Source organism: Taeniopygia guttata, chromosome 15 (genome assembly GCF_048771995.1).
Source record: "Taeniopygia guttata chromosome 15, bTaeGut7.mat, whole genome shotgun sequence".
Classification (NCBI taxonomy): domain Eukaryota; kingdom Metazoa; phylum Chordata; class Aves; order Passeriformes; family Estrildidae; genus Taeniopygia; species Taeniopygia guttata.
Genome location: NC_133040.1, coordinates 10,603,889 through 10,625,645, shown reverse-complemented (window position 1 = coordinate 10,625,645; position 21,757 = coordinate 10,603,889). Strand labels below are relative to the sequence as shown.

Here is a 21,757-nt window from a genome sequence, read left to right as displayed (position 1 = left end):
TGTCACTCAGCTGAGGATCTGAGAGCAGTGCCGGGAGGTCACAGTGACAGCCTGGCCCCTGGTTGGTGCCTCTGTGCCACCAACCACATCCCCACATCAACAAACAGAGGGTTTGCAGGCAACTTGAGTTTAAGAAACACATTTTAGTATAAATACTATATTTATTAAATATCTTTACAATTTATTTAAATGTATTTACAGAACTATTCCTGCATAAGTTATACCTCAGACATGAAATTCACATAATTGCCTCTTGGGTAAGCATAGATGATAGTCTCATTTTAACAGCAACAAAAAAGCATCCTCAGATACAGACTCAGATTTGCTTCATTGTTTCAGCTATCTTTGTCAGAAGCTACTGCATACAGTCGGGTTCTCCACACAGCAGCTGCTCCTCCCCTGGAGAAAGGCTGTCCCTTACCAAGAGATGGACATTCAATCACTGAACCCTCCCATCCCTGCCTGATCGTCGCCTCTCCCTTCTCCAACTCACTTGTAACTGCCTGGTCCCAAATCTGGTTTTTGGTTTGGTTTTGTTTTCAGCCTGAAAAAGGACATTTAGGACTGTATGTCGCAGCTCCCCCAAAGATAGCCCAGAAAACAGCAAGGAACCACAGAGCTTTTCCAATTCACCACGTCTTAGCCCTGTTCCACCCCAATCCCTACGGCCGCTGCTGCAGCAATCCCAGGTTCCTGGGGGACACAGCTCCTCCAGATCCCTGCTCCCAACCCAGCAGCTCCCAAAACAAACCACAGCCCTCTGCAGCAGCTCCAAGGCAGCCTGCAAACACCTTTCTTGTACATTCCTCTTGTGAACATTCCCACTAACCTCACCCCTAGCAAGTGTTACTGCTTCATGCATTGCTGGGAATTATTTTGGATAGGATGGGCCCTGTCATTTCCTTCTCCAAAGATCAGTTGTGCGCAGACAGCGTTAAGTTCATAGGAAAAAATCAGGTTTGATATGTTCAGAGTGCACGTCTTAAAAAAAACCCAAAACAATCAAGCATGTGATAAAAATATCAATTCTTTATAATACAGTATTGCTTTATAAACAGATGGAAAAGCTAAAAGCTTTACTGGTCTTTGGTGTGCCCGGTGAGGGAAAAACTCATGATTTGTAAATCAAAACCCAAATTTGTTCTTTATTTTAAAAAACCCAACAGGTCATGGTGTGATATGAGGCAAACGGCTTTGTGGACACAGACAGGGAGGAGTGGGAATTCCAGACCCTCTGACCCGCACATGTCCCCAGGGAAAGCTCTGGAAAGCCAGGAAGGGGAACAGGGAGGGCTGGGGACTGTGCTGAGAGCAGAGAACAGCCTGGGGCCACGGGGGTGTCGCCTGAAGGGAAGGGCAAAGGAAAAGAAGAATTGATCAAATCTGCTCTAATCCAGAAGCTGCGAGTAAATACTGGATAAATGTAAAGACACCCGGAGTCGGGAGAGAAAGGCCCCTCCCAAACAAGAAACAAAGCCCTGTTCTGCACGTGAATACATTCCTCCAAGACAGCCAGAGACAGCTTGTTCAGGTTAAAAACAACAAGGACTGACAGGTTGTGCAAAGTTCTCCACCACTCACTGTTCGTGTGTCACAAAACTAATTAATTTTTCTTCATTAATATAATCCTCCCCATACCCTCACCAAAATCCTATTTTGGTCAAGTTAGGGTAGTTAAGGCATTTTGACGAGTAATTACAAGGTGATTTAAAGTAGATATCTAACATTATGCCAATTGAGGAATAGCAGATAAATTACTGAAGAGCTCCCAAATTAATCACTTATTATAAATGAAATGCCTGTTACAAGCATGATGCACTGAAATATAGTAAAATGACATGTACATGGTACATGTTAAATGACCTTAAATAAAAGCTTGACATAGTTACGCAAATATACAGTACAAGTCCACAAAAATTCTTTAAACAAGTTGAGGTAACCTCAAACTTAAACAGTTTTAATACAATAAACCAGGTAGTAAAAATCTCCTCTTGAGAGCAGGCAAGATTCCTTACTGACCAAGTTTAACTGCACTCACCTAAACAGCAACATTACCCGACTTTTTATATATAAAAACATGGCTTTAATTTATTTCTACATACTTCTCTACCAGCAAAAAAGTTAATGAAAAACTGACCAAAAATATATATATCTTTACAGCTCTCAGCTTTCATATGAGCCTCAGGAAAGAAAAAGGAAAGCTGGCTGGAAAAGGGGGGACAAACATGAGCTACTGTCATTGAAAAGGAAATGTCATATTGCAAAGTGGCTGTTAGATAACTGTAAACATCATTAAGGATCATTGAAACCCCCTAAACTTTAGTTAAAATGAAATGTAGGCTTTGCTGATTATTCATTAAGTTTCCATTTTTGCACTCACTGCCGCTGCCGCAGCAGAAGCAAGAAGGTGCTTGCTGGAGTCAGAAAGGATCAACTGGACTTAAACTGGTGAGCATATTCTGTTCTACAAGCAAGAGTGGCAATTATTAACACAAATTATGTTTTATATCAACAACAGAATTATCTACCCAAAGTGAAGACGCTCAGAGTTGAGGATGAGCTGTTTTGTGCAACCTCTCACCGTAGCATTTACCATCATCCCACGCTGAGATGGGTTCAAAAGCTGAAAGACCTCAACTGTGGCCAGCTCGGCTGTTTGAGACTGAGCTAGAATTTTTGTTTAAAAAAAATAATAATTATCCACAGCCAAAACATCCAGAACCAGGCCCATTATGGACGAATGATCTGCAGAACTTTTAAGATCACAGTTAAGCACCTGAAATCACAAAACACATTTGCATCCATATAACTTGAACTAGGTTTGTTTGAAATCTCGTACTAGAAAAGGCTCCTAAGGCTGACACCATGGATGGCAAGAGCAGAATGTTTACAGCAGTTATAAATCTCCTGAAAACCGGAGCTCAGAAACACGAAACCTCGGCTATCACTGGAACAAGACTATGCTTTATGGAACTGGGTCTGTAACACACCCTCAACAACAGCGAACGTTCCTAGGAAATAGAGTAATATGCCCTCGTGCAGAGGTGTTACCTACTGATCTAGTCTGAAAGGTGACCAACCAATCCTACTCCTTGGAAAGTCACATCTCTAACGCAGCAACGCTGTGGGATGGATCCTCCCCTGTTCCGGACAAGGACTAAGCTCCAAGCCTTGAGCTTCTTCATCTCTTGCTGGCAGACCAAGACCAGGGGACTACGAGTGGTTCTTAGCAAGGGCCTCAGCTGCGTCTCGGGCCAGGCTCCGGGCTCAGGGCCGGCTGCCCGGAGCAGCTGGGGAGGAAGGAACAATCCTGCCAGCAGGAAACCGGCCGGGGGGCCCGGGGAGCTCGGACAGCGCCAGCACCTCAGTCTGTGTACTCGGCTACGATGGAAAGGAGGACGGTGATGTCGTCTGGTTTCCCCCCTGCAATGGAAGCAAAACCCCTCTTATTTCATCAAACCACAGGGTGGTGTCTTCTGATGATCTGTGACATTACCCATGGAAAGCTCATTTAAAACTGGTTTAAGTATCCAAAACTTGGTTTGAGTAGACAAAACTCTGCCTCCTCCACCTCCTTTCCAAACTGAGGGGTGCAGTGACATTTAACAAAGCACAAAACCACTCTCCTTTTAAGCTCCAGTGAGATCAAACTATGAAAAGGAGGTCAGAACCTTGAACATTGCTGACAGCTGGCAGAGCTCAAAGACTGTTTTCAGTAGACTCCTTAATAAATGCACAGAACACCTGACACTGCTTTGTTGAATGTAAACTGCCATGAAATCAGATCTCCTCGGGAATTTCCATTGTAAATCAAACACCTCTTTAGCATCTTCTCCAGCACTGCATTACCTCAGGTCTTCCTAAAAGCTACTTAACATTTTTATAATTATTTTTCAATCCTCAACAGCCAGAGCAACACACTCAAATCCTGGAGAAATGGCCCAGAAGAGAGGTTTTGTTATGTGGGAAGTCAAACCAATCCCTTGGAATCTGGAGATCTGCAGCCTCACTACTGAGTGCCAGAGCTTGGAGCAACACAGAGCCCAAGTGTGACAGCTGCTACCTGAGGAAAGGGGCTTAAGGTTCTTGCAGGAAATCCTGCTCTTCTGATACAGAGATGAGAACATCTTTACTGGCAGAATTTTATTTATTTATTTAAAAGTAAAAAATTGTTAGCAGAAAGGTGTTTGCTCAGGCTCTGAGCTGCGCCAGCTGTTTTAAGTACCTTTCTAAAACACAGAAGTGGAACCAACAGAGATCAGTACGGGGATGCCAATGATACAAGGGTTCCAAATTTCAACCAAAAAAACAATCCCAAATCTACCAAAGAATGAGCAGAACCTCAGCTGAAACACAGCAGTAAGAAGAGACCTTAAAAAAAACCCCAAACACAAAACTACCCTCACACAACCCCACCCACACACCCGAATCCAAGCAACAAGTCTTGTATGGGAGTACTGGAGAACTCATCTCAGGCAGGATTCCTGGGGCAGGAATGCACAGATTACATTAAAAATAAAACAATCAGGGCACTGTGTTCTCTGTGCTCCAGCTGCTTCCCCACAGGAGGCTCCTCTTCTGCTGGGCCCAGGACGCCCTGTGCAGGCCCTGGGGACTTTGGCATATCCCTTGCTGCTCCTCTGCCAACCACATTTCCTACTGTTCTGTTTTCCTACAGGATTCTGGAACAGCAGAATTTCACTTTGCTAAAGATCTCTCCAAGACAGCAGCAGTGGGAGGAGGAGAAACGCTTACCTCTGACATTCAATCCATTGTCACAGGCAAACTGTGCAAAGGGTGACATGTACGTGGGGTCATAGGCCAGCTCGTGGGCTTGCTCAGCAATGCTCCGTGCAGTCTGCTGGATGCTCTCATAGTTGGAGTTCTAAATTCGTAAGGAAAAGAGTTTATTCTTGTACAGAAGCTTCTGTGCTGATCCGTGTTAGGTTTGGAGATCCCTCACTGCCAAGTCATTAATTATCACCCTTCCTTGCAAACAGAGCCTTCCCCATCCTTTAGGCTTTGTAAATTGGGTCACAACTGTGGGTCTTCACAAGGGACAGCCAGACCTCAAATCCCCACCAGCAGCTCAAGACTTGGGTTTGGAGGATTTCCAGAATTTAGGAGCTTAGAAGAATAATACTCAAAACAGACTAAACTATGTCACCTGAAGGGAACAGGGCATTTGGCAGCTGTCCCTGCAGGCACCCTGCAAGGACCTTCCCTCCCTCCCAGGCAGGCTCTGGTGGAGTATTTGTTTTATCTTGAGTGCAAGTCTTGCAACTGTGGCTTTCTCACCCCAGCTGACAAGAGCACCCTTGGGCAGAAGGGGGAACTTTAAAGTCAGATGAGAAAAATGCACTAAGAGCACACACTTTCTCCAGGCTGCATTTTAAGGACTTTTTTTTCCCTGTTTAAGCAATTCTGCTGCTTTCCTCCCAGGCTTTTCTCACTCCAGCCAACATGACAGACAACCACTGCTCTTTTTGTCTGTAACCATTTTTAAATGCCTTGTCATTTCAAGAGCCTTCCCCGCAGGTCTGGGAATTAGCAGGCATTTATGTGATTAACTTTTGGCTGAACCTCTTGGGGAACTCCAGTGCCTTTCCCAAACACACCAAAAGATGGAGCTCAGCTTTTTTCCACAAGGGAATTCCAACTCCAGTGGCCAGCCAGGACAGACTTGCTCTGTGCACTGACAAGGGTGTGAGGTGGCTGTAGCCCCAGTGACACATTAGTGACCTGTGGAGCTGCAGGACTAAGAGGAGGCCAAATTCTCTTGAAACCACACTGTAATTCTCTTATTTGCATTTCACAGCAAAATAGTTTCCTCAAGGAGTTTATACATATTGATATCTCCCTAAGTGTAGTTTCCTTTCTGTAAGTAAATAGCCTGAAGCTAAATGTTCTCAGCCAAGTTAAAATATTTTAATGTATTCTTACTATTTAAAAAGAACACTTGTGGTCACCAATGTGGAAAAGTTAACAGGACTTTTTTTTTTACACAACACTGAAGATTTTCCAGCACGTGCAACTCACAATTCAGACAGCCCATACTATGCCAGAATTACTGGTTAGAGAAGCTGAAAGTTATTTTAATAGGAAGCTCACCCTCCAGTAACCCAGGAGAGGCCTCTCTGTTTTCCTGTGTATCATCTCCAACCTGCATGTGCAGTGTGTGGCCAAAGGCAGCACCTGCTATCTCCTCCCTCCCTTGCCCTCCTCCTCCCATCCCTCACCAGTTACTGACATGGAACCAGCTGTTATTTGGGAATTTATGCCCAAGCTGCTGCTTCTGGATTCAGCCTGGATGCAGATCCAAGAGAAAGCCCTCTGGGCTCAATGTCCCTTGCATTGCTGACATGGGATATTACCTAAAAAGCCTTTTGAGGATACAGCACTTTGGGTGGGATTTTTATACAAAACACAAAGCTTTCAGAAGTAAAGGAAGCAACTGCAAAGATCCAGCCAGCACAAAATATGTGAGGGCTTGAGAACAGACACACTCACCTTCAGCTTTTTCAACTCCTGCAGGATCATGTAGTCAGGCATGTTGTCAAACAGTCCGTCCGTGGCGGTCAGGATGATGTCCCCAAGCTGGACATCGAAGGACGTGCTGTCAGCAGCCTCGGGGCTGGGGATGGACACAGGTTAAAGGACTCCAGCCCTGACAAAGGCCCCAAAGAAACTCCAACAGCACATCCACAGCCTCTGCTCTTCACTGCTCTTTGGGGGTTTGTGCAAGGGAAAGGAATCATCACTCACTGTGGAGCTTTAGCACCAGCATGGGCTGTCAGGAAAGCCCTACCACAGGCCCTGGGACTGCAAACAGGTCCTGTTCCAGCTCCCACACCCAGGATTTGCACTTAAAATTCCCACATGAACAATCCTGCAAACTAATCTGCTTCAGGAGTATGTCTCCAAGGAAACCAGTAAGCAGAATGGCAGCTCAGGGCTCCCTTCTGCTCATCTTGGAGATGTAAGAGAGTGATACTTGAAAGAACAATTCATAACAGGCCTGGCCCAAACACTTCAGGATTCTGAATCACTTTCTAATTCGATGGAATATGAAACATGTCTGGAAATCACTACCAGGAGACCAGAGTCTTTTGGACAGCTTGTGTCTAACACATTACACAACACCAAGAGGAGAAAATACCCAGTTTGGGCATGAATATTGCTGCAAAATCTGATTCTCAGAAGGAACATAACAACAAACCTTTCATTTTCAAAGACTCTACAGGGATCTGTAAAAAGGAGAAATCGCTGCATCTCAGGCCACTGGGCTCTGCCAAAGCACAGAGGAGCTGCTTTGCTCAACTGCTGTGTAGCTTCAGGAAGGCTGATGGAGTTCAGATTGCCTGCCTATGCCCATATATAGCCAAATTCATCACTGAACTGGGACAACAAATAAAAAAGGACAGGAGAAGCGTTTCGACAAGGAGCATGAGTACTAATTAACGTCAGGAACAGTGCAGGAACCAGCCAGAAAGCTGTAATCATGATTCAGAGCTGAAGTGTGGGAGCACATTTATCTTGTGCTTTCCTTATTACTGGATGACTCAGATTACTTGGCTTCCCTGACTTCCACTGGACATAATCAATTATCTTTCTGCTTTTTGTTTTTATTGTCTTCCTACAGATGACAGAGAATTTCAGAAAAATTAAAGATTGTTTTACATCTCTGGAATTTCAAGGGATCATTTAATTTTAGTCTAACAAAGAGCTTGGATTACTGAAGGGTTCTAATTTCAGTCTTCCCCTGGCTTCCCCTCAGCAGTTGCAGGATGAAGAAATTAAACCACACACAAGAATGGTCAGTCAGGAGTTTCAACACCTAACCAACACTTTCAAAAAGAGCTATTTTGGATTAAAGTCTCAATTCTTACTGCATCAGCCCTGATACTGCATAGAATCATTTAGGTTGGAAAAGACTCAAGCACATTGAGTCCAACACTTCAGCTGCCTACTGCATTCCCTTTATTCCATGGCCATTCTTTGAAGATCCTGTTACCACCTCTCTATGTTCACATGGGAGATATCACTTTAATGAGTGAGACATTTTGAAAGCTGAATTTTAACACATATTTGAAAGCTGTTTATTTTTTAGTTTCTTTCATATTACATTCACAAAGTCAGGATGGATCAGCCTGACATTCCTAAGGGAAGACACAAGAACAAGCCTGCCTTTGAAACAACTCATTTCTGTGAACAGATTGTCCTTTCCTCATACTCTCATTCCCAGCTTGGTGTTCTGCCAAACAGTTTTTTTGCTGGTTTTGGTCAAATACAATATGCTGCTGGAAACAGCAAGTTGGAAACACAAGTTACAGTCACATGTCCCTCTGCTCTATTCTTCAAGCATTTGCAACCTCAGTGCCAAGGTATCTAAATTAGCTACTCCAAACAGTCCCAAGGGAGCACAGGCAGGGATTGGAACCAAAGCTCTGCTGGGAAGCCCAGCCACTTGTTCACACTCCAGCTCTAGTGGGTGACATCTTCCCATGGATCAGAACAAGCCCATGGCTATGGGAATATGCCACCATGAGCAGACCAATAAATTCAGACTGTGCAACAGGTACAAAGTTAAGTTACCCAGAGAGGGAGGGTGGCAGGTGCAGGACCTGACTGGGTATGTGTTTATATCCTATGAGGTGCACAAGAGCCCCACAGCAGCAAAATTGCAGTTTTTTGGGAGCTGGTCACATGCACAGATTAAAAATTGAAGTTCCTCTTCCCCCTTACCTGTCACTTAGGACAACTCCTTCTGCTTCTGGTGGAGCTATTGACAGTTGGAAGGGAGTGTTGAAGTAATGCTGCTGCTCGTCGGATCGATGGACGACTTCTCCACCTCTGACTACCAAAAATCCAGAATCTCCCAAGTTTGCTGTATGTAAACGATGACTTGATCTGTCCAGGACTACTATACAAGCTGTGCTGCTCCCTACAAACACAGGGACTGCAGTCAGCCCTTCAGAAACTGCTTGTTCTCTCACAGATCTGATCAACAGTTCAATTATAAAAACATTCATCAAAGCTTAAAAGTCAGGAGAAATGGAAATACTCAACAATGCCAGAATTAATATAAAATAAAAGCAACAAAATGATAAAAATACTTGCAATACAAACTATGATTTTTGTAGAATTTACTCTTCCTGCTTTTATTTTGGTAAACACATTATGCTGACAAATACCTGTTTTGTTTGGCTTTATTTACAGTTTTCCATCCCAACATATGTCAGCACATTCTGCTATAGGACTGGATTTACAGAACTCACATAAAATACTGAAATTCCAAAATCATGGAGATAATAGAATTCTAGCAGCATCTATACAGTACTAGGAGCTCTCCACACATCAGTGCTCTTCACTCATCAGCTGTAAATAACCCACACCAAGTAAAGAACTGTTTGCAATTAAGTATTAGGTCCTGCTGCATTTCTCTGCTCAGAACATGAAATGCTTTTCCTCCCAGCCTGGCTCTGCAGAGCTTGCTTCAGATTTAAAAATAATAATTCTGTCACATTTTCAGAACACCAACTCTACAAGTTTAAGAAAACAAATGTTTCAGAGACAAATACAATTCCAAAATAAAGTAATAGCAGAAACATGATGTCAACTGGGCTTGGAAGTATCCCAGCCATGCTTGAGGGCACTGAGAAATTCTCCATTCATTCACTGGGAAGTAGCCACCAACTGTGCTTGGTTGCAAGCCACAAAAATGCTGTATTGCAAAGAAACCCAAAGACCTTCATAACAAACAGTAATCACTCAATTCTGCAAACAGGACAGGACAGCACAGCCACCAAAAGACCTTTCAATCCCCAAGAGGGGGAAATACAACTACAGCACTTCTGCCCCATATTGCCAGCCCGTGAACTGTCTTCACCTTCTACCCTCATCTTCTTCCAGCAGGATTTTCCAAGCACAGCTCCATGCTGGACAGACCACAAGCTTGCATTAAGCAAAGCTTAGGATCAGGCTTGCTAGTGCAGAAGTCCAGCTGGCTCCAGGTATTGCCTGTTTCAGACTATTCCCCTTCTAATACAGAGAGTTCCCTGCAATGCACTTGCCCTGAATCTGCTCCCTAGTGAATGCACAGGACCTTCTCCACCCTTAATCGATGTTAAGTCAAAGCAGTATCTCTGGAAAAAAAATTTCCATGTGACAGTATCCAAAACTGTGCTGCAACACAAAAGTGGTTAAATAAATAGCACAGTTTCCTCCCATTTCAGTTTTATTTTACATTATTTGCTGCATTCAGTCCTGATGAACTAAGTACCCAAGCTTACAGCACAACAGCAAGGAGAAGTTATTGCCCAATGAAGTCTTCTCCTGTCCCTTCATTTTAAATAAATTCTAAATGCTCATTGCTGTGATAATTCCAGGGCTTTATTCCTCCTTCTAAAAATACTGTTCTCAGTTAAAGGAGAAACACTAAGGATCATTAGTTTCAAATTCTAACTCTATTAAGCAGAGTGTAACCAGGAGGCCATGTGTGGAATTCAGATCTTGTGACTCAGCACACGCTGCTTTTCAGCACTGCAAAGGTCAAGCCCAGCCGAGCTGCTCTGTCTCCAAAGGCAAAGGGAGAGCTCTTGCCAGTGCCCCACTTTGGAGCTCACTTACAGCTACACCTGCTTTGCACAAATAAGCACCATTCAACACCCCAAATCCTAATGTAATTACTGACCACTGCTATTTTCGTGACACTTAAGGTCACTCCTGAGGTTCCAACCTATTCTTTAGGCGTATAATGCGAGAACATCTGCTCCCAGCTCAGCAGACAAGTTAAATATAGCTCACACAGCACTGCTCTGGTACAGGAGCTTAAGGTCAGGTGAGCTGTGTGCATTTCGTGCAGGGCAAACACTTCCTTGGAGCAGAAGAGGTCTCATGTCCTTTAGAAAAGTGTCCCCTTGGCAGCGCTGACAGCTGAGACTGAGTGTGGCCTCTCTATCTGCTCCCAGTCCCCAGGCAGCTGAATGTCCTGTGTCCCATCAATGCTGACACAGAATATGTGAAGCATCCACTTCAGCTGGCTTTCAGAAAGGTCTGTAATGAATCCCCCCACAAAGTTCATAAAAATAATGCTACCAGAGGTTGTATGATATGAACTACTCAGGTCAACCAACTGGGGTTGAGTCCACTGGACATAACAGGCAGCAGGAGCAGAATAAGGCCAGAAATGAGAACTACCTCCAATTATCCCCAGAAAATACTTCTCCTTGCACAGCTGAAGCAGAAAGCCATAACCAGTACCACAAAGTTTTCAGCAGAGAACAGTTATTTATACATGTAAAATACAGAGTGAGCACATGTGCAATGTGATCCACTGCAGAACTCGCTCTGCAAACGCTGGTGAATTCACCCTTCCCACAGAAAGCCTTTTATTTTATATATAAATACACACACATCAACGCTCCCTGCATTACTAAATTAATTAAAACAGTTTAAGAGAAAATAAGGGTGCCATCAAGGCGACTGCATTTCTACATTTTCAGTTAATTAAGAGAAGTTAACTGCCTGCAAATTTGCTGTAGACAATGACAAGAGATTCAAGCACCCTTCAGTAAGCCCATGTGTAACACACAAGCAGATTGAACTGATGTATTTTTGGTGTCTTACCAAGCAAAGGTACTTTGTTCTGCAGCAGCTCACAATAGCCTGCGGTGAGAATTCCAACAGGATTGCTTGGAACAAACCGTCCTTCTTTTACTAAACGTTCGCACGTCCGCATGAGAGTCCCTGAGAACTGAGAAGGGTCCACCCCGTAGTCTCTCCAGCCACCAACACCATCTGCCACCCCTGCAAGGAAACACAAAACCAGAGTTACCTCAACACAAATGGCTTCCAAAACAAGGGGTTTCATTTTTTGCATCACTTATGATATTTAGTAGCTAAAATGTAGGACGTGGCACCTGCTTGGAAAATATTTTTGATTAAGAAATAAATTTCCGCGTATTTTTAAGATAACTTCTGATATCAGTTCCTGGACAAATCTCCAAATATAATCTGAATTGCTGAAAGGAGAGTAGAAGTCTAATGCTGAGAATGAGGAGGTTGACTCCACTAGAGAAAAAATAATGGGATATTTGGGGCTAAGATGGGGATTCAATCCCATTAACCTCTCATCAGTCCATTAAAAGGGAAGAGATTTTATTAAATTTAAAAGTGAAGGTCACCACTTTAACTAGTACAGAAATTACACAGAAACGCTTCATGCTATTCAGCAGCACAGTTTTTCCTCAGATGAAGGACAAGGACTTCTATTTGGTGTTCTCGATCTCTGTAGAAAATAAATCTCCATTTTACAAGTGTTTTCAAAAATCCATGTAGCCAACACAATGCTGGGACCTACGCCTTTCAAGGAGAGTTTGCTGCTTGCAGCTTCAGCCAAGCAAGAGAATGAAAACTGACTATGATCCAGAGAATTTTCAGTTATTCAAAATAACCTGGATATTAGAAAATTAGACCAATTCACCAAAACCTGGGAAGCTTCTAAGCAACAGGGAAAACAGTGACTGTGGTCATGGAAAGGGGGTGATCAGAGACACAAAGGAGGTAAGCAGCAGACACATTTTCTGCTGGTCATTTGGTTCAAAAACTTTGAACTTCTTCCAGTGGTCTAAATGATAAACACAAAATACTGCTGAAGATATTATGAGAGATTAGAATGCTATTTTGTGGAAGTCTTTCCCAAAATCTTTTTGATCCTCAGCACGGGACAAACCATTTCAAGCAGAGATTTCCAAAACATAGTAAAGCTGAAATATGTTCATGATAAAAGCACAAAAACTGAATTTCAGTGCTCAGATTGTGCTGAAGGACAATCTCCTCAGGAAAAAAAACTCCACTGTTATCAAAGACATGAAAATGTGAGTGAGAAGATAAAACTCAATTTCCTCATCTCCAAACGCCCTTCACATGGGACATGGTCTGAAACTGAGATGGCAGGTTTAGAGCCGACCTTGGCGTGAACTATAATCTGACAGGAGGTTATGGCCAGATTCTGAACAGCCTATCAACATTAATCAGATTTCTCCCTAAAATAGTGCGCAACCTTTTAGACACCTGCTTTGTCCCCCTCCTTTCTCAGAAGAATGTTACAGGAATGCAGATCCCTGCATTCACCTCTTTGAATAGTCCCCAGGAAGAAGCTCATGCAAAAGCACTCGGCATTCTCAGAAATGACTTTTCTAGATTCTTCAAAAACAGATTAATCCTCTCCCTACAGGTCTCACAACCTCAGGTTAATACTGGATTAACCCTTTGCTTTCTGCTGCCACACAGACAAGTCTAGAATAAGAGATCATAAAGGAAAGGTTCTAGATCTGGAACAAGAAACAGAAACTCAGCTTCAGGTTAATGATGGTGCTTTATGTGAAGTTACCAGATAAACATTTTTTTCCCTGCCCTTTAAAATTAACATAGTCCAGCTGTATTTCTGCACTGCTTCACTGACAACAGGGTTAATGCAATGAAAAGATGTTTGACAAATGCTGCCCAGAGCTCTTGGCTTCCAAGGCGGTTGCAAAGAAAGCTCGGCAGAAGTTATGGAGTTCCCTCAAGCGATCCAGAAAATCCTTTTACATCAGTCTGGGAAACACTGAAACACAAACACTGCAGCTCTAGCACAGAGTAGCAGAAAGCCACCACTGCAAGCACCTGAGAAGGTCAATTATCAAAACCTATTCAACTTTTAAAGGAAAAATGAGTATGCCATCTGCCTTGCTTTGTTCATTTCTTACTCCAGGCAGGAAATGTGAATCTGTAATCATGGCAGCACCCTTCATACTCTATCCTGAGCTATGCACTGCCTCTGTCTGCCTTCCTGTCTGCTTTTTGCAAGCTATAAACAGCTTTAAGTAGTTTTTGCCAGTGCCTTCCAAAGCAATCACCCTCTAGACATCCCCCAGCAGCTCCTCTGGCTCTGCTGAGAGGACACAGTCTGATCCCACAGCACCAGGACAGCTCTCCTGTCTCCCCACCCCAGGCTGACACAAGCACTGCATCCAAGAGCAGCCCTGGGGGCTCCTTTTGTGACACCTCCACAACCCCCCAGCAGCTACCAAATCTATTTCTTGGCCTTGCCCCAGATGGAAAAGGTGGGGCTTTATAAACATTTGGGCCCAAGACCTTTAATCATCCTGTCCAACCTTCAATACAGTTTAAAATAAACGCAGCATCTTCACATTCTGCAATCTTTGTAACTGAACAGCTTCACCTGGGAAAGGAATATGTGACTTGGAAACAGTTTGAGTGAACTGCTATAGAAATAGATTAAATGTAAATGAGAATAAAGCTTCAGTAAACTTTGTGCTGTTTGATATACAGAAAACAAAGAGTGAAACTGTTTCAAACTCCAAGAGTAGCAAAAACTAAAAACACAGCTTTGATTAATACCAGGTTTTCCCCTCTGTCATCAAAAGAAAATTCAAAGGTGTTTCTATTGGCAGGATCACTCCCAAGGAATAATGCCAAATTCTATTTATATATAATACCTTTGCTTTCATCCAAGAAAAAAATAAGGTATATATTAAAAATAATTAGCTTTTCAACAAATACTGAGGTTTTCCTTTGAGCCACAAACCGTTGAGTTCTAGTATTAAACATGTTATAAATTAGGAATCACAGGACATTTTAAAAAAATGCATGGCTGAGAATTGCTGAAACTGAACTGTACACAAACCTTGGGGTTTTTTCATTCATGCCATTCCGTAAATGAGAAAATTTTATAGAAAGAACATTTCTGTGGCTATTCCCTGTTCAAGCCCATGCAGAAATTACACAAGCATCCACGTGACAGTGCAATGCCTGCAGCTAGATGAACCACCACTGTAAATAAAGCAATTGAAAATTTCACAATAAATTACTTCAAAAGAATAAATACTTCTCAAGTATTTAACTGTATTACAGAGATTTTTCAGAATCTGAGTTAACACTCCTCTACACTGCCTTGTGCTGGAAAATACAGAAATATGCCTGCCAGATAAAATACTTGCTGCAGGTGTTAATCCAAAAACTGAATTTTTCCAACTCCTCAAAGATTCAGAGTATCAAAATCTCTTTCAGAGAAACACCTGTCAGGCAGTTACAAGACAAAGCACAAACGACTGATGCTGCAGCACTGAAACTGAGCCAGGGAAGATGCTGGCGGTGAAACTTGTTAAAGCTGATTTCAAAATGCTAAAAGCACCTGGGATAAGATACCAGCTGAAATGCAAATGTGAAGTTGTTCTGCCTGCCAGCACATGAGTTCCCTGCAGAAGCCCAGGGAAAACCAGCCAGTGCTGAAAGCAGCAATATCTGCTTTTCACCACTCACTTGTGTGACTGAGATCCAGGTGTTCTGCCTGGCTCACAGCAAATATAAACTAAACAGCCTGAAAGTTCATAACAAAGCCCTGATACTGATCAAACCCTGTTTAATATAAATAATGTTATGAGGCGCAGGTCTGGTTAGCTGGCAAATTAACCTGCCCACAGTCAGAATCCAAAAGTACCACCTTGCCCCAAAACTCTCTTGAGAGTTGGCTATTTTGAAATATTGCATCAGCCAAGAATAAAAATCAGACACAGAAGCAGAAGGCAGGCACAAATGTCTCAGCAGGAGCTGCTTTTGCATGCAACCACAATTAACTTTCTAAGGCACTCAGCACATCCTACTGAACTTTCAATTTCTTGAGATCCTTACCTGAAATAGCAATGAATCACTGCTAAAAGAACATCAAAAGGATATATTTATAACTGAATTTTGCATCAAATATGGAGGCTAAAATGGTAAAAAAGTGCAATGAGTTGCACCACACAAGTCTGAAATATAGCACCTGGTATTTGTCAACGTCGGAACTGAGATAAAATGATAAGATTTCTTGTTTTATCAGTGGTGGGATAAATCACACACCTAGACAGGTTCTCCATCTAAACCAAGCTCAATGCTCAAAGCCAGCACTGACCCTCAGCAGCTTCCCTGGATCTGCTAGAGCCAAAGGGTGTCTGTCTACCCCCCTTCAAGGTTTTGACAAAGAAATAACCCAGTTAAATACAAATCCCTAAGGAATAGATGGTGTGTGACTGCTAACAAGTTACAGAAGTGAAGGTTACTTATTCACACTGTTACAGTAAAACTTAAACTACCCTTGCATGAAACAGAAAGGTTCTGGAAGAGTAACTGGGTAAGTGACAACAAGGAGCAAAAAGCAAAGGCAAAGTGAGAAATGGTCTTGAGGAACAAACTGAAGGAGAAACAAGGAACTGGAAACATTAAATTGTGCATCTACTCCCAGAAGAAAGCAAGTTCCTTATATCTATTTTCCCCTCCTATTATAGCACACCTGTTCCTGAAGCAAATTTTCACCAGGTAGATTTCCTCACTATTTTATAGGAACCTGAGAAATCACTCCGTGCATTTGGGGAGCTCCAGGAGAACACTAAACTATAAATTATTTCTGCAGGCTTTATAAAAATTCCCTGTTACAACTACCAAATTTCTCAAGGTGTTCAGTGACTGTGGAATTGCTGGGGAAGGACAGGTACTGGGGGCAGACACTGACATAAATCCCTGCCAGCCTGACCCATCTCAGGTCAGTATTCACAGCATGGATGAACCAGAGCAAAGAGCAGGAGATTTTTACAATGCTTCCTATGCATAGGTATGATTAACCCTCCCCTCCCGCACTGTGCTTAGCTTTGCTTATTTACCTCTAATTTCTGACAGAACCTGCTCTTCTTTCAGGCCAAAATCTCTGTATAAATGGAAAACTGGCTGCCACCAAGAAGCATCAATAGCATTTACAGTTAAAAGTAGTGTTCAGCTGGAAATTCTGACCTCAATACTTGTGTGCAGTGTCCTTGCAGAAACTGGGAGAGAATAACCAGGTATGTTTCCTTCTCAGAGGTCACGTTCTGCTCCAGAGCAGCTCTGCTGACACCAAAGTCAGCCAGTGACTGTTAATGGGGTGGTTCTCAGTGTGTAGTTTCCCTACAAATGCCAGCACTGATGCTCCCTAGTTAAACAGAAAATTTCCTGTGACCTGTTACAAACAAAGGCACGTGTGCAGCTCTGCAGATCTCTGATCTCTGCCTCTCAGGCTCCCTGAGCTCTCACATGCAGTAGGTGAAAGGTGACTCTGAGGGAGCTGGGCAATGCTTGGCTCCTTCAGTGTGATAAGTTGTGATAAGGCAGCAATCTCTTTAACAGGTATGATACCAAATAAACCACTTAGCATAGTCCTCTATAACCTTCAGCTTCCAAGGAAGGATCCCTCCCCTCCTCTACAGCTGCCAGAACAACCTTGACATTTCATCTACAAATCCTTTTAGGCGCTGAAGTTTACTTTTCCTTATGACAGTGACACTAACAATATTCCAAGGCTTTGTCACTGTGTAGTTTAACCTGGCTCCTATGCAGGCTGCTGATAAAGTTTTCAAACCAAGTGCAGTTCCTTTCACTTCAGAGTAGCTGCCCTGCAGCACCCAGACACTCCCCTCCCCCCAAAAACTAAAAATCAAAGATTTGCAGCAAACAGAACAACTGTCAAATTTTAACTCTGCAGTGAACAACCAGTTTCCTGCTGCCAGACAGTTTTTCGTTACTCCGGGGGACAGAAATAGTTTGCAAGAGTCAAGTCACCCTGGCTACACCCAAACTTCTACCCAGCACAGACATTGTATAAGTGAAGCTGTCACGGGATGCGCACTGGCTGCTGCAATGTTTCAATAATGAGTCACACAACAGCTTGGAAAATCCATAAAAAACGGGCAAAGACATCGGGAGCCTGATAAGGCCAGAACAAGCAAGAATAGACAGATCCCAAAATTAAGGAAAAAAAACTATCACTAGCATGTGACATCTCAAAATTTCTAAAGGTGAAAACCTTGGCTTTAACTTCTACTTTTGGTAATTTAGTGAAATGAGTGTAAAACTGTTTAAAATGTGGCTTGTTCCCGGTGTAGTAAAAATCCTACTTGCATGCTAATGAGAAAAACCAGAGGTGTCAGTTTTGGTTTACAGCTTTGAAAAAAAAACAGTATTTCTGTCCTCAAAAGTTCCAAAGGCATCACACATTAAACAGTACAGAACATCTCCCAAATCTCTGTGAGAGATTTCAATATTCTGAGGATCTGAACACCCAGGACACTGGCAGTGAATGAACAAAAAATACATCATGGTACAAGCAGCAGAGAAAGGAAACACAGGCCTGAATTGTAACACTCTAGAGATTAACATTAGTAGTAAAGCCATTTCATTTCCTTTAGGGTGATCCCTAAGGAAAAACTGTTCTGAGTTTCTCCCTGTGCTCAGAATGGGAAGAAAACATGCAATATTCACAATTATGTTACAGATAAAAGCAAAAATGAGAGACAAAACCCTCAAAGATTCAAGTACACCAGTAAAAGGCCTTATCAAGCCTTGAACAACTATAGGAAGACTGAAAGAACCTGAATCTTCACGAGCATTCTGCTGATCTTACTGTGAAAGGGTAAAGCTGAGACTAGAAGACATTGTTACACATTCAGCCTTTGAACTATACAGCACACATACAACAAAAGAAGTGTTTAGCATTTTGATTCTGCTATAAACACACTGCCAAGTCAACTCTTGTTTGACCTAAGAAAATGAATCCCCAAGCACTCATGCCAAACGGCTGGGAGTAGTTCTTTTACTGCTCCACCACACCCAATCCATCCCACACAGGCAGGCTTTCCATAGTACACTGCTTCTAGAAAACACTGGCACAGAGGAATGTTACATTAATTATCTGGCCTGGCTTTGCCACTGAAGACTCCTCGCACCAAGCGATACACCTGAAATTTACTGTGTCAAGTGTTCACTTTGGCTCAAATAATGTGAACCTCTTCCCTAAATATAAAAAAATTAAGTTTGAAACCCAACAGGGCAGCTCAGGCATTTTGTTGAGGTGCAGAGTTAGGTACTGAGGTAGCACAAAATTTATGAAGGTCTTAAAAAAACTCATGAAGGAACCTCAGATTTGTGATGGGTTTGAGGGCAGGAAAACCCTGGTGGTGCTGAAACTGTCTCTGCAGCAGTGCAAAAGGGCTGGCTGAGAGAACAGAGAGATGATGCCAGCAGCAGAAGCTGGGAGAAAACTCCCATATCTGTAAACCTAAGAGCTAGAGATGAATATGAAAGAGCATCAAGTTAGAAGCACCAAAACCCATCTGAACATTGCTCGTTTTGCAGAAAGTACAGAGATTTTGGGTTTTCAGTACGTATATTAAAAAAGCAACAAAGAACTGACATAAAAATAGCTTTACCAGGGCAGAAATCCCAAAATCAAACAAACCAACAGGTTTTCTATTTAAATTATTTCCTTCTTGGTACTTAAGACATCCTGGGTCTGCTGCCTTCTTTGCTGTTTAATCCTTAAGTGGAGCTACAATTCTGAAGACAGCTTGTTTGTTTCCAAGTTACCATGAAAATTAATGCAAAGACCAACTTAGAAATGGAACTCTCTGTTGACTACAACAGGAACACAAGACAAACTGTAGGTCCACATACAGTAATCACCAAATATGGCCAAAACCCCCTAACAATACTCAAATAGGGCTAAATCTGTCTCTTCCCCACACAGAGAGTCCACTTCAAAGTACAGGAGATCCTGCATTTCTCTTAAGGGCAAACACCAATTGCTCAGTTATCTATCAGTGTTGGTCTAGCATGAACTTTAAAGGCAGCCAGGGTTAGTCACATGCTAAAGGAAGGGCGTCCAACAGCTAATTCTAATCCCAAAAAGTTTATCTGGAAGAGGCACCACAGGGAAGATGATGAGTGTCTAAAATGCACCCAGCAACCTTCCACATCTTGAGAGCTCTGGCATCACTCGTACAGTAACAGCTTCCTTGAGAATAAGCAGCAATAACTGTAACCTAGCATCAACTTGCAGCTTCCTGAGGAAAACCTCTCAGCGCTGTCAAATGGCAACCAAGTTACAATGACAGTGTCAAACAGAGGAACCACCAACCACTTTCACAGCACGAGACAGCACAGCGCAACCCCACCGGTTTTAAAATAAATAAATGCAAAAACAATAACAAGAAAAAAAACCCCACCAAAACCACGCGCAGGGGCAGGGAGAATGAAGCTTTTTTTTAAGTGTCAAAGTTTTGGTAAAAATTTGCTTCTGGCAGTTACACCACGACTAACTTGTGCAGAGTATCGGTCAGCCAAATTCAACCTTGAGTACACAGGAGAAAGGTCAAAGCACTGTCAAAAGCAATGCTGGTCATAGTCTGAAGATTCTCCTGATTATCCATAATTATTCACTACTTCTAAAATTTGAACCCTTAAGATTCATTTCGCCAGTGATTCTGAACAGGAGAGTGCAACCAGGCCAGAACAAACAACGAAACTGAAGTTTGACATTTGATTCCAGTCTCAATGTCACTCTGCCTTTCACTTGACAAGGACATTGCACGCCTTAAAATCAGGAAGTGCCTGCTCAAGTGATCTTGTCTGTTTAAATGCAATGTATGTACACGGGGCTCAGGTTTTAAAGAAAGACAGAAACTGAAACGCACTGGGAACTGTTTCACTGAGTTTTGGAGCCACCAGGCCTTACAGGCACCCACAGGTGAAACGCCCAGACTGGGTCCGGACACCCGGCACATAAAACCCCCCGTGCTAAAGGCAGGCAGAGCTGCAACAAAGAGCCCGAGAGCTTTCTTGGGAAGCTAAAAAAGCGAAGTCACGGTGACAATGACAGGCAAAACCAGCTCCTTTGTCTGAGACTGGGGATTGAGCCGCTCGCCACGTGCAGCTCCGGGAAGGAGAAGGAGGGGGTCACACCGCGAGGCCGAAGCCACCTCAGCCCCCGGCCCGGCCACTCACCCAGCACATCCGCGGTGCGGTGCCGCGCCACGAAACAGGCGTCATCCCCGTAGCACATGCCTTTCTTGAGGATGCCCTTGCGGAAATCTTTGCCGAAGCCACAGCTGGCCGTCACCAGGCTGTAGTCGCGGGAGTCCGTCTGCGAGAGGCCGCCCAGGACAGCCCGCGCCACCAGCCTGCCGTAGGAGAGCACCGAGAACATGGCGTGGGGCGCCCAGCAGCCGAGCGCCAGGAACGCGGGGAGCCACCGGCGCAGCCGCCTCCTGCCCGCCGAGCGCCAGCCGCAGGGCGCCAGCCTTCCTTCCCCTGCCCGCCGGCCCGCGCCGCCGCCGCCGCTCCGAGCGCTGCCCGCCGCGGAGCCCCGTCCGTCCGGCTGCGGCTGCCGTTCACCCGCCCTCGCTGCCCCTCACGGCCCGCGCGCTGCCCCTCACGGCCGGGCTCGCCGGCAGCGCCCCCGCCTTCCGCGCCACCCTCCCCGCCCCCCGAGGGGGGCCGTGCCAGCTCCCCGCTGCCCGCGGAGCTCTCGGGGCTCCCCTCCGGGCTCGCTCCCCGCCGTGCCCGGTCAGAGCCGCCCGCGCCGCCCCCGCGCCCCGCCGCCCGCCGCCATCTTCGCCGCGCGTGCTGAGGCGAGCTGAGGGCCCCGGCGCTGGGCGGGGCGCGCGGCCGGCCACGCCCCCTCAACCCGCCTCCCGGCGCGCGTGCGCAGCGGCGGCGCGCGGCCGCCCCCCATTGGCTCTCCGCCCCGCCTCATTTGCATGTTGCGGGACAATAACAGCGGGCGGCTCCCGGCAGCCCCCGCGCCCCCGCCCCGCCGCCTCTCGACCGCAATTAACGCAATTAACGCAATTAACGTTCTCACACCGGGCACAGCGCGCCTGCGCATAACCCACATACTTGCCCTCCA

General features: G+C 44.3%; 1 protein-coding gene across 1 annotated transcript; it reads right to left on the bottom strand.

Moving 5' to 3' along the window:
- Positions 1–141: 141 nt before the first annotated feature.
- Positions 142–21,442, bottom strand: PPTC7 (protein phosphatase targeting COQ7). Its single transcript, XM_002190896.7, has 6 exons — positions 20,854–21,442; positions 11,629–11,808; positions 8,746–8,944; positions 6,511–6,634; positions 4,756–4,885; positions 142–3,423 (listed from the first exon to the last, which is right to left on the bottom strand). The coding sequence occupies exons 1-6, from the start codon at positions 21,053–21,055 to the stop codon at positions 3,365–3,367; spliced, it is 894 nt and encodes a 297-aa protein (XP_002190932.4). The 5' UTR covers positions 21,056–21,442; the 3' UTR covers positions 142–3,364.
- Positions 21,443–21,757: the final 315 nt, after the last annotated feature.

What these genes read in the sequence shown, in the direction of transcription:
- PPTC7 (XM_002190896.7), bottom strand. Translation starts at nt 21,055, where the DNA reads ATGTTCTCGGTGCTCTCCTACGGCAGGCTGGTGGCGCGGGCTGTCCTG. An exon ending in CCGCACCGCGGATGTGCTGG is followed by an intron (nt 11,809 to 20,853) that starts GTGAGTGGCCGG and finishes GTTTCCTTGCAG; the next exon opens with GGGTGGCAGATGGTGTTGGT. An exon ending in GGAGTTGTCCTAAGTGACAG is followed by an intron (nt 6,635 to 8,745) that starts GTAAGGGGGAAG and finishes GTCCATCCCCAG; the next exon opens with CCCCGAGGCTGCTGACAGCA.